The 13,299-nt window shown below is 40.8% G+C and overlaps 1 protein-coding gene across 1 annotated transcript in view; it reads left to right on the top strand.

Annotated features, from left to right (window-relative positions):
* The first annotated feature begins 3,180 nt into the window (after positions 1-3,180).
* The window catches only part of GPR107 (G protein-coupled receptor 107), a 99,844-nt gene continuing 89,725 nt past the window's right edge, over positions 3,181-13,299 (top strand). Inside the window, exon 1 of the mRNA XM_060013972.1 lies at positions 3,181-3,326. Coding sequence (XP_059869955.1) covers positions 3,186-3,326 — 141 coding nt within the window. The 5' untranslated portion in view covers positions 3,181-3,185. The remainder of the gene's footprint in view (positions 3,327-13,299) is intronic.

Raw genomic sequence — 13,299 nt, 5'->3', positions numbered from 1 at the left:
CTGGAAATTTCTAAACTGATGCTAAACATTATGAATCACACTAGGTTCAAACTACCAATTCTGCTACTAGTGGCAAACTTCAGTGGACCTTGCAAGGTTAGAGGAAATAGAAAAATAAAATCCACTTGACTAAGAGGATAAGGCTGAAAGTCAGATTTAGGAGACAGTATTTCCAGCCCCTCCAGGCCTTTTCAGTCAGTACCTCAAAGTTTAATGCCCCTTTGAAAATGTTGCCAGGGAGAGGCAGGCCTAACTTGTTCTGTTACTCAACAGGTCTGTTCCCAGTTACAGTACCATGATTATGCAAATAATCTGTTCTTGAAACTCTGAAATCATGTGTTTAAATATAAAAATATATAAATAAATATAAAATTGCCAAGATAGCAGTTTTCACAGAATTTGAGAAGTTACTGTCTAATCAATACTTCACTTAAGTCTTTGTAATTTGTGTTCCCTTTCTTACTTCTCTCAATTCCAAGCTAATGACTGGCACAATATAGTTCTCAAATACCTGAAGAAACTATTCCTCATAAACATCTGGACAGATGCCATTGGTATGTGACCCTGTGAAGGTCACATAATAATTCCCAAGTGAAAAGAAGCAAGGAATAAGAACCCAGCTTTGAGCCCTCGTAAAACTGTTTTCCAGAGACTAAAAGACAAACGTCTTCTACTTTATAAACTAGTTATTATAATATTAAATAAAATTAATATTCTTCCTGATCAATCCGTTTTTAGAAGCCTATTATATTCAAATTTAAAACCAGAGATTCTCAAAAATGGTACTTCACTTTAAAAAGTAAACTATAATAATACTCCAACACTGTAAATTGCCCTTAAAAATGAAACTGCACTTGAAAATCCCCATTTCTTTTAACGATTAGTTTCATACTGAAGTGAGAATCAGCTAACTGCCTTTGGTATTTCCTCTAGATACCTAAAAGAAAGTATCAACTATTTTACATTTCTTCTATGTTCTTTCATACTGCTGATTGTTAAAATACTTTCTGAAAATTTCTCTTGCATTTCACTTGATAACACACTGGTTACTCAGATTCTGGGATTTTATTTTTTGAAAATTTAAAATTATAAGAATTAAAAATAATAATAATAAAATTATAAGAATTAGAAAGCCATGTACGGTATAGTGCAAGAAGCGCAGACCCTGTTCTGAAGCAGATGAGGCTCCAGTCCTGGTTCTAAAGATGCTTGTCAAAAATTACCCAACTCATTGTGTGATCTTGAGCAAATCACTTGAGTTCCTTGGATTTGTTTTCACATCTGTTAAATAAGGTGAAAGGATCTGTTGATTATCTAAGGACCCTTCCAGCCTCATATGAAATGAAATTTTTGAAACAATTGCAGGACAGGGATTAAGTGCTGGGCTTTATGGGAGAGGCCTGAATGAGAGTCATTTATAAATGATCAGACCATCCTGAATAAATTAATTTATCTAACCAAGTCTTATCTTTAAAAAAGGAACAAAAATATAGATCTTATAAAGATTTTGGTCTTAAATTATAAAATGTACATATAAAGTACTTAGCAGAATATTTGGCAAACTTAATTGCTCAATAAATAGATTAACTATTATCTCCTTTGTGGATTTCTAAAACAATAAAGTTTCTTCTTCTCAGTTTCCTGTAAGATGGGGTAAGATCAGATGAGAATTCTGTTCAAAGAAGTAAGGTTGCATATTCACAATAGATGGCTAAGGATATGAGGTTGGAGAAAGAAGTAAACCACCAAACAGTAAACATTGCCTTTCTAGCTTCTCGGCTACACCTCAGTACCCTGTTTTTGTTCTTGCAGAGGGTGTGACAGAACCTGTACTGGTTTTTGACTCAAGGGAAGAATTCATAGATTCATGACTTTTACTACTATGATTGCACAGCTAAAAGATCTAGGACCCTCCCTCCTCTCTTCTGTACTTTCCCAACTGATTCTTTCTAACCTGAGTGCAGCACTTTAGCTCCATTTAAATATATCATGTTAATTTCAGTTTCTAGGTCCAGTTAAAAACAAAGAATCTGATTCTGTCATAAAACACATTAGTACACTGATAGTCACTCAGTATTGGGATTCCTGGTGGTTTTTATTTTCTCCTCTTTTGCTTAAATGATTGCACACAAGGAGCATGCATTATTTGTGTGGCAAGAAAAACAAAACAAAAACAATGAAAAAAAACTCAAAAAACTAAAAACTAAATAAACCTAGCTAGTCTATTGGCAATTTTAACAAGCACGTTCCTCTACAACTCCTTGATAAAAAATAGTGAGTTGAAGGATTCCTTCCCTTAAAGATCTCCTTACATAAATTTAAAAAATAATAATAAAAAAAGGTCTCCCTACAAATTCCAAAGATAAGAGGCAAAGGAAGTTTCCACACAGAATTAAAAGATTCATACTCTAGTGGTCGGATAAACTAGCATGAAGCAATATAACACAGTATTTAGTAGTTTCCACGTGATTCCCAGTTCAACCTGGAACACATGACTTGATTTCTTAGAGCTTCAGTTTGCTTACCGGTAAAGGGGGATAATGCTTATACCTACCTCCTATCTCATCAGATTGTTCCAAGGATTAAATGCAAAAATGCACACAAAAGGTCTAACGAAGTGCCTGATAAGGGCTCAATAAATTCCTATCACTACAACCACTTCGTCAAAAATTTCAGTGTGAATAGCCTCAAAAAAACCAAAGGACTAAAGACAAGCCAGGAACTTGGCATTTTCCACCGAGTCAACGCTGCTCGGGAAATCAGTCCCATCAACGGCCAGGCACCCTGGCGGTACCCCCACCCTTTGGAAAGCGGGGTGACTCGGTGGGCCGAGTCGCGCAGGCCCAAGGTCGCTTTCCAAGCTCCGCCGGGCTGAGGCGACGACCGGGCTGGTCCTGCCCAGCGACTGCTGCCATGGCAACCGCCACAGGGTCCCCACTGGAGGCGCCACCTCTTCTGGCTAAACCTAAAGTCCTCACAGCGGAAGCCAACTGAACGGCCTCGAAGTAGCCAGCTTAGGCCTCTCGGCGACTTCCCGGGCCCCACACTCCAAGAAAAAAGCCACAGTCCCCGCGCCGCTGGCCGCGGAGCCCCTGACCCCACCTTCCAGGCCCTTCCGGCGGCCGCCGCCCTTTAACCCCCGGAAGTGGGCGGGAGAGGAAGCGGCTGGTGATGCTGGAACAAATATGGCCGCCCCGGCGCCCGTCGGCTCTTCGGGCTCCCGCAGTCCTCGGCTGATCGCCGGCCTTCGGCTGTTCCCACTACTGGGGCTGCTGCAGCTGCTGGTCGAGCCTGGCCTGGGCCGCGTCCACCACCTGGCGCTCAAGGTAAGGCCGACCGGGGCCGGGTAGGAGCGGGCCGGGGGCCGGAGGCCGCGGCCGCTCCCGGGAGCTGGGGGCAACTTTGGCCCAGAGGAGGGGGGGATTGTCTGTGAGTGTTTGGGTTCCCGCCCTTTTTCCCGGGCGCGGCCTCTCTCCGAGAAGGGTCTGTTGGGAACTCTGGGGATGGCGGGAGTCCCCTGTCTGTCTGGAAAGGGCAGGAAGATTCGAGCTGAGAGAGGGGAAGGGGCTGAACTGCGGCGTAACCCCGAAGGACTCCGGAGCCCGCGCTTGCAGTCCCTGCTGGTTTCCCTAGCTTCCTTGCCGACAGCAACCTGCTTTTCCTCCTCCCTTCTCACCTCCAACTTTCATGCCCCACTTCGCTTGTCCGCGGTCTCCACTTGTCCATGCCCTTGTACTTGGCAGAACCTTTGCCTCAATTTCCCGGTTCGGCTTCGGGCGCACTCTGGACTGATCAAAGCGGGAATCTCCAGGAGGAATTTCAAATCTCGCTTGAAATACGTGACCGGAAATTTAGACCCAACATTTAAAATATGTTTCTAATTAGAGGGCCTGCCTTTTTATCTCTCGCTCCTGTCATTGTCTGCCTAGGGAAGGGATTTATGATAGGCCTAGAATGATCCCTTGGATCTTGCTTTATAACTCAAAACATGCCTCCAGGCGATTCAGCAGGTTAATGTATCTGGAAAGTAGAAAACTAAATCGTTATGACTCAAAGCCTTGTGCATTGTTTTCATAATATACAATTTTCTTAGAAGTGTGGGATTGTAGAAAGTTTGCCTTGTTAAAACAGTACCTTAACAAAGCATTGTATTTTGTGAATGTACAGTTTAAAGAGTACAGAATCTGGATTAGAAAACCTGGCCAGACCCATACTCCATACCTTGGCTACCAGTTGTTCGTAAATAAAATGTATCCTGATTAAAATGGTTCTCAACCGCAGGAAGCCAAGTGAGTCTTGGCTCCTTTTGAGAATCTGCTGAAAGGTATTGAATCTCTCCCCAGAAAATGCAGGTAGAAATGTAGGCAAAACTTTCTTGGAATTTCTAGGGCTTTTATAATCCTGCGGAAACTTATCCATAGGCCCTAGTCCCCAGGTTTACGACTCCAAGAGATGAACTCCTAAAATTCTTTCACTTTATAGTTTGGGATCATGAGTCTTAGATGAAGTCATGCAACTGAGCTTATGTAGTTTATAAATTAGAGACAAAGCTAATACTAGGACACACTGGATCATGTCTCTTGGCTTTGGGCATTTCTAAAATTAAAGTGTCGGATGGCCAGCATCAGTAGGTAAATAAATACTGACCTTAATGGTATAGAGGAAAAAGTATACTATCCTCAGTGGTAGAAGCAACCCGAGTTGGTGTAATTCTGGTGATTGATTTCTCCATATTGTGCTAAATTAATGAATATTTTTCATCTTTGTAATTGTTTCTCAAGTACTGTGGTGCCCTTTCCATAGTCAGTACTGTAGTTGCTCCTTTTCTCTTAAACAGTATGGTGTTTTGCCCAAGGAAATGGAAATCACCTGAAGAGAGCCTGTCAGAGCAGCAACATTAGATTATCTTCTTTTGCTTGAGACTGAGAGAAATAGGAGAATTTCAACCATACACCAAATAGAATAGTATAGTGAACTCCCATGTAGCTGTCACCCAGCGTCAGTAACCATTAACCAGTGGCTAATTCTGCCCCTTCCCCACACAAATCACTTCTCACTTGCATTCTTTATTTTTTAATTAGAAACAAGTCTTTTCATTTTTTATTCAGTTTTCTCATCACATGCTACATTTTCCATCATTCTTCTGGTTTTCTCAGTCTTCTCAAATTTCTTCTCTTTTGTTCTTTCTTTAGATTCCTTAACTTTTTGAAACAACTTTATTGAGGCATAGTTTATATACATTAAAATTCACCCATTTTAAGTGTACAGTTCAGTGATTTGTTAGTAAATTTACTGAGTTGTGCATCTATCACCACTGTTCAGCCATGGAACATTTCCATCATCTCTGTAAGATCCCTTGTGTTGGTTTACAGTTAACTCCTATTCCCACCTCCAGCCCCAGACAACCACTAATCTACTTTCTGTCTCCGTTGATTTGCCCTTTCTGGATATTTCATGTAAATGGAATCACACAGTATGTGATCTTTTGTGTGTGGCTTCTTTTATTTATGTCGTTGAGGTTCATACATGTTGTACTGTGTATTAGTAATTCATTCCTTTCAATGGCTGACTACTATTCCATTGTATGCATATACCACCTTATGCTCAGCCAGTCACCAGTGATGGACATTTGGGTTTCCTTTTTTGGCTATTGTGAATAATATTGCTGCAGACATTCACATGCAGGTCTTTGTGGGGACATATGTTTTCATTTTGCGGGGTGATAGCTAGGAGTGGAGTAGAATTGCTGGGTCATATGGAAGATATGTATTTAACTTCTAAAGAAACTGCCAAAGCACTTTCAAAGTGACTGTACCATTTTCCAGTCCCACCAGAAACTGTGAGGGCTCTCCTTTCCACATATTGTGCCAGCATTAGTACTTCTTATGTTATTTTAGAGTGAATCAAAGTCATCATGTTGTTTGATCCATAAATATTTCAGTATGTACCTATAAGAAACAGGGACTCTTTCAAAAACATAACTACAATGCCATTATAACAAAGAAAAAAGTTAATCTTTAATATCATGAAATACCAAATCAGGTTCAAATTTCCATTGGTCATAAATGGATTTAAACTTTTTAAAAATCAGAATCTAAATATTGTCCTTACATTATGATTGGTTAATATGTCTCTTCCTTTTTTTTTTTTTTGCGGTACACGGGCCCCTCACTGTTGTGGCCTCCCCGTTGCGGAGCACAGGCTCCGGACGCGCAGGCTCAGCAACCATGGCTCCCCAGCCCAGCCGCTCCGTGGCATGTGGGATCTTCCCGGACCGGGGCACAAACCCGTGTCCCCTGCATCGGCAGGCGGACTCTCAACCACTGCGCCACCAGAGAAGCCCAATATGTCTCTTTAAGTCTCTCTTGATCTAGGGGATCTCATTCCTCCAAGCACCCCCGTACTGGATTTTGCTGATTATTTCCTTGTGGTGTAATTTAGTATGTTCATCTATCCTTCATCCTATGTGGCCTGGATATGCTGGATCGTGTGTGTGTGTGTGTGTGTGTGTGTGTGTGTGTGTGTGTGTTTAAGAAAAGCTAGAAATTCAGGCTTTTATGTGAAATTAGCTAGCAACTAACTCAAATTTAAAAACGAAAACAAAACACGGTGTTGGCCAAGTATAACACATTTGTGGGCCAGTCTAGTCAGTGGACTGCCAGTTGGAGAACTGTTTAAAACATAGAAGTGGCTAGGTAAGTGATCATCAGCTAGCTCAGTTAAATGTTACTGTATTTATTTTCTAAATTCAGTTTGTGAGAAAAACTAAATTGAAGTATCGTTACTCCACTTGCTTTATATTTGAAAACAGTTCAAAATATGAAGTTATTGAGGAATATAAAACACTTCTTGTGTTCTAATATTTAGTGAAAAGAGCAGAATTGTATTCTAGTATTTAGTGAAAAGTTTAAAACAACTTTTTAAAAAAAGGAGAAAGTACACCGAAATGGTAGCTGTCTTTAGGAATTATGGGAATTTTTTTTCTTATTTCATCTCCAGATCTGACCTTTCTTCTGAGCTCTGGACAAGTATATCGGATTTCTTAACCCCTGTTTCCACTCAGATGGCTCATAAGCACCTCTGTATGTTAGAAACCAACCTGTCCTCCCACTCCCTTCACCCTCAACCTGTATGTACTCCTTCTCTAGTTTTTCTTTTCTTAGTATCTGGGACCACCAGCTGCTCATTTTCTCAAGTCAGAAATCTTTTATTCTTATCTTCTCATCATCAAGTTCCATAGATGTGTGTTCTAAATAAATAGATCTCCATTCCATTCACTGCTCTGTCATCACCACTGTGACTGTTGGGTCTAGGCCATCCTTATATCTCTTGGAACAGGGCGGTCTCCTCATACCTGGTGTCCTAGCATTACTCCAGTTTGTATTTTGTTTTGTAGCTGGAATGATCTTCCTAAAAGCCAAAGCCAGTCGTGTCACTCCCCTTTTAAGCCCATCAGTGGCACCCTGTTCCCCTTAGGGGGAACTCACAACTCTTAGACTGCCAGTCTTTCTGTTAGCCAGCCTCCTCTCTAGTCTCATTGCCCTTCCTTTCTTTAGTTTCTTAGTTCATGTGTGTGCAGCTTGGTGAATTTTTTTTCCCCCCCGGTACATGGGCCTCTCACTGTTGTTATTTTAGAGTGAATCAGAGTCATCATGTTGTTTGATCCATAAATATTTCAGTATGTACCTATAAGAAACAGGGACTCTTTCAAAAACATAACTACAATGCTATTATAACAAAGAAAAAAGTTAACCTTTAATATCATGAAATACCAAATCAGGTTCAAATTTCCATTGGTCATAAATGGATTTAAACTTGTGAAAAATCAGAGTGGGGGCTACTCTTCATTGTGGTGCGCGGGCTTCTCATTGCGGTGGCTCCTCTTGTTGCAGAGCACAGGCTCTAGGCACGCGGGCTTCAGTAGTTGTGGCACGCGGGCTCAGTAGTTGTGGCTCGCGGGCTCTAGAGCGCAGGCTCAGTAGTTGTGGCACATGGGCTTAGTTGCATGTGGGATCTCCCCGGACCAGGGCTCAAACCCTTGTCCCCTGCATTAGCAGGCAGATTCTTAACCACTGTGCCACCAGGGAAGCCCGGACATATGATATTTTAAAAAAAGCATTTCACAGAGGAAAAACCCAAATGGCTGATAAACCTAGATGAGGTGCTCAAACTCATGAAGTACCAGGAAATGCAAATCCAGTCAACATCAGCCTTGATTTTCCCCAAAACTGGGAAAAATGAAATGTTTGATGACATCAAGTTTCAGTAAGGATGTAAGGAAACGTTTATATACTTTGGGGATCCATTTGGCAATTTCTAGTAAAACTGAAAATGTGCCATCTAGATATATATACCCTCAGTCCCCACACACATAATGCATAAGACATGTACAGGGAATGTTCATAACAGCACTGTCACAGCAGAAGATTGGGAATTAACCTGAATGCACAAGTAATGCTTTAGGGAAATGGATATACTGTGATGTACATAATGATGGAACACAAGCAGACAAAGTGAGGAACTAGAGCATATTCAATGTATCAACACAGTTAGGTGCTCAAAGAATACAGTGTTGTCTGAAAATGCAAGTTGCCAGGCATACACATACATCATGACACAGTTTATCCAAATTTTAAAAACATAGCAATGCTATATGATGTTTATGGTTATGGATACATCCAGTGAAAAATAGAAGCGCACTTAACCAATTCATGAGCTTGGGAAGCGATGGTGGAGGGGAATAGGATTCAGTAGAGGTACAAAGGCGCTTAACTTTGTCAATGAAGTTTTGTTCTTTTCCTCCTTCCCGCCCTCCCTTCCTGTGGCTCTGAAGCAACTACAATACAGACATTTGGTAATTGTGGGGAGTGGGGATTTGGATATTTGTCGCTATTCCTTTTACTGTTCTACAGCGAGGGGTATTGTGAGTCTTCTGAGGGCAAGGGCTCACTTGTCTCGCTGACCATTGAATGCGCAGGGCCTGACACAGATAAGGATTCAGGAAGAGTATGTTGAATGAGGAAATGAATGTGTGTCTGTGTTCCAGATTTTCTAGGATGAGCGCTTACTACTGGAAAAAGTATGGTTGCCAATGTTTATAAAAATAGAAATTCTTTGCACCTGGGTGGTGGGCTTGTGAGTGCTTAGTACGTGGCTGATCTTGTTATAGATGCCACCAAACAGCAAGATTATAAATTATGGCTCTGTACCTTTCTGTTTTGTTTGGTTAGTACCACTGAAAAGCTACAATGACTGAAAAATGTGTTTTAAATATTCTTACATGTAAAAGGAAAACACCAACCTATTATTATTAGTTTATACCTGAGTGGTAAGGTTGCAGCTACTTTTCTGTACTTTTTCAATTACATTTTCTGTGAGCATGTGCAAGTTTTATAATTGAAAATAAATGATATTAAAATAAAACAGAGATTAGAGGGAAATCTCCAAATTCTGAATAGTTTTCGCAAGGTGGTGAAATAGTAGTGACTCGGGGGCAGGGGAGAGCTTTGATTCTTTTTTCCCTAATATAGTTGTCTTTTTTTTTTTTTTTTTGGCCACAGCATGTGGAATCTTAGTTCCCTGACCAGGGATCTAACCTGTGCCCCCTGTGGTGGAAGCACAGAGTCCTATCCACTGGACCGCCAGGAAATTCCCCATTTGTAATTTTTAAAAATTAAATTTGATTACAAAAACTATCCTATTCACTCTTAAAGTCAAATAAAAATGATGTTTTTGAATACAGTACTTCATTTTGAGAGGCATAGTTTACAGACAACCAAAAATGTTTTTGCTTGGATAAAGTGTAGATTAGAACAACAGAAGTTATAATTACCTTTCGTAAAACATTTGAAGGAGTCAAATAGTATTTGTTATACGACAAGTAAGTTTGCTTTTTGGTGACCTAAGAGCTTTTCTATTATGAGTCCGGTCCTTCCTGTTGCCCATCCCCTTAAGTTGGATTCTTCCGAGTTGACCACTGGTACCATTTGGTGTGTCCCTTCCACGTTTAAGGTCTTCGTATACACATTCCCCACACGTATGTTTCTTTCTTTCCTTTTTTTGGTGTAATCACTTTATAACATCTAAGTCAGGTCAGGGTGTGTGCAGAGCTCTTCGATGACTTCTAAGCCAATGTCCAGCCATCCTGACCTCTTGCAGTCCTCCGTCCACAAAGCAGAGGTTCACCTGAGGGTGGCACTCCTGGATGCCGAGGCCCAAGTGCCCTTCCTCTTTACGCCTGCAGGCTGATGTCCAGCTCCTCTCAGTCCCTGCTCAAAGATGCCTTCCCAGTGAAGCTTTCTCTGACCAGCCTCGCGTGGCTGGCAGTGCTGCACGCCCTCCTCCTCTCCCTTCCCTGCTGTGTTTCTCTGTCGCGCGCGCTCATCACCGTTGAGCAGACGATGGCTCATACTGTTTATTTGTTCTTATCTGTCTGTCTCTACTAGAATGTAAGCTCAGTGAGAGAGGCCTTTTTGTTCATTTTTTCAGTGTTTTGTTCTCAAAACCTAGAGCAGTGCCCGTAGGTACGCAATAAATACTTGTCAAATGAATGAACTTTTTCATTTATTAGTTGTGGACATTTAAAAAATGTTAGTGTATATATGGGTCTACTTCCTTCTGTTTAACTACTGCAATAATACTTCATTGTAAGAGGGACTCACCATTTCTAAAAATCATTCTTTTGTTGATGGAAATTTATAGTGTATTTTTATTCCTTGATTTTAGCTATTATAAACAAAGCTGCTATGAATATTCTTGTCATATAGCTTTGTGTATTTCTGTGGAGTAGATTCCTAGGAAAGGTACCAAATAGCCCTCTATAAAGGTTTTATCAATTGACACTCCACCAGTAGAGTATGAGCATGTTCAGAGTGTTCATTTACCCACATACTCCCCAACACATTATGTCTTAGCTTATGCCAACCTGATAGGGAAAAGGTGACATCTTATTTTAAGTTAACTGTTGGTGAGGTTCAGGATCTCAGCATGTTTATTAACCCCCTGCTGGCCTTTAATTTCAGATCTTCTCTGTAGACCAGAAAATTTAGGAAAACTTATTTCAGTAAGAGTGTACTTTTCGGTGTATATATGTTCTTAAATGCTGGTAAAGCATTTGTGGTGGGAAAAATAAAGTTGCATGCAAACAGAAAACATGAAAAAGAGAAAAAAAATTGCACCCATAATTAAGAACCAAAATTTCACTTTTTAAAAAATAAATTTATTAATTTAATTTATTTTTATTTTTGGCTGTGTTGTGTCTTCATTACTGTGCATGGGCTTTCTCTAGTTGCGGCGAGCGGGAGCTACTCTTAGTTGCAGTGCGCGGGCTTCTCGTTGCGGTGGCTTCTCTTGTTGCAGAGCACGGGCTCTAGGCGCATGGACTTCAATAGTTGTGGCACGCGGGCTCAGTAGTTGTGGCTTGCGGGCTCTAGAGCGCAGGCTCAGTAGTTGTGGCACACGGGCTTAGTTGCTCCGCAGCATGTGGGATTTTCCCGGACCAGGGCTCAAACCCATGTCCCCTGCATTGGCAGGTGGATTCTTAACCACTGCACCACTAGGGAAGCCCCAAAACTTCACATTTTAAATAAACTTTTTGGGTAAAATTTTGGCTTAGAATTTCAATAATATTAAAGTTTTAATTTTACAAAGTAGTTTATTGCAAATAAGAACAAACCTTTCAGGGGACTTCCTTGGTGGTCCAGTGGATAAGACTCTGCACTCCCAATGCAAGGGGCCCAGGTTGGATCCCTGGTCGGGGAACTAAATCCTGCATGCATGCTGCAACTAGGATCTGGCGTGTTGCAACTAAGACCCGGCACAGCATGCATGCATAAATGAATAAATAAATTTATTTATTTGTTTACCAGAAAACCTTTCAGAATAGTCTGAAATAATCCAGAATGATCTGATGCTGCCTTTTTTCTGAGATCCTCTATGATAAATTACGTGTACATTAATTCAGATGGCTTCATCATCATCGTCAAACTAATGCTTATGTCTTTGTTTGAACTAGTACTTTTGAGATTATAACTGTGGGCCAGTTATGTTTCCACCAACTTCAGATAATATAAATCTACTAAGGAAGGCCACGAAAAAATATAAGTTTTTACAATCAACCATATAAATATGTACCGGGGAACAGTCCTGTATTTTGTTTATGTTCTGGTAGCCTTGACTTCTCATGAGTGAACAAATTCATTTAATTAACTTGATAAGCAGTTTACTGTGATTAGGAATATAACTTGTTTTTATGGTTATTTTTTTATTCCTCCCCTATATGGGGAGGAATGTAAGGGAACAAAATTGATCACAAGTCGATGGCTTGAAATTTTCTATAATAAAAAAAAATTTAAAACAAGCAAAGCATATACCATTTATTTGGTTGTAAAAAGTATTAATTTTCTATTTTGGCTGCACCATGTGGCATGTGGGATCTTAGTTCCCCGACTAGGGATTGAACCCGCATCTCGTGCATTGGAAGACAGATTCTTTACCACTGGACCACCAGGGGAGTCCCTGTAAAAAGTATGAGATGGATAAGAGCACAGGTTTGGGTTTTAAACAAACCTGAGTTAGAATACTGGCTTTGCCACCTACTAACATTACGATTTTAAGCAAGTTTTACCACTCTGAGCCTCATCTGTAAAATGGGCATAACAACATCTGTCTCACAGTGTTGTAATAAGAGTGAATGGTGATAGAGTTCTTCCTAGCACAGTACTGGGTACAAGGTCAAATGTTTGCGATCTCTGTGATCCTTGGAGAAACAGGCAAACCTTACTGCTCATTCAGTGCTAATGGAAATGATTTGAGTGGGCTTTGAAAATGTAATTAAATCTTCATTGCTTGTGTCAGATATTGTCATCTTCACCCCACTTTGGCAACTCCTTGCCTTGCCTCCTTTTACTCTGTCACTCTGCCAAGACACTGACATTGCTGCCTCTTACCTGGGAGAGTATCTGGAGGGACAGATGTGAGTGCTAAGGCTTCTCTCTTCCCCTCTCACACCCCATCCCCAGATGTTGCCTGTAGCACTCTGGCTGTAGCACTTACAGTGGGCGGGATGTTCATCCCAGGGCCCCCAGATCTCTGGCTTCCTTGTGGTAGAAGGAGAGGTTTCCTTGTTCCTGGACAGTTAGGCCTGGCTGTTGGAGATTTTTTTTGAGACTGAGTGTTTATCACTTCTTGGGCCTCAGCCCTTAGGGGTGTTTTGTAAATATTGGTTTATTTACATTGAATTAAATCAAAGTTGAATGAGTGGTTAGAATGTTTGACCTTCCTGTTTACTTTCAATCTCAA

Source organism: Delphinus delphis, chromosome 6, assembly GCF_949987515.2.
Source record: "Delphinus delphis chromosome 6, mDelDel1.2, whole genome shotgun sequence".
NCBI classification, from domain to species: domain Eukaryota; kingdom Metazoa; phylum Chordata; class Mammalia; order Artiodactyla; family Delphinidae; genus Delphinus; species Delphinus delphis.
Note: the sequence above shows the minus strand (reverse complement) of the source record. Positions and strands in the feature narration are given on the sequence as shown.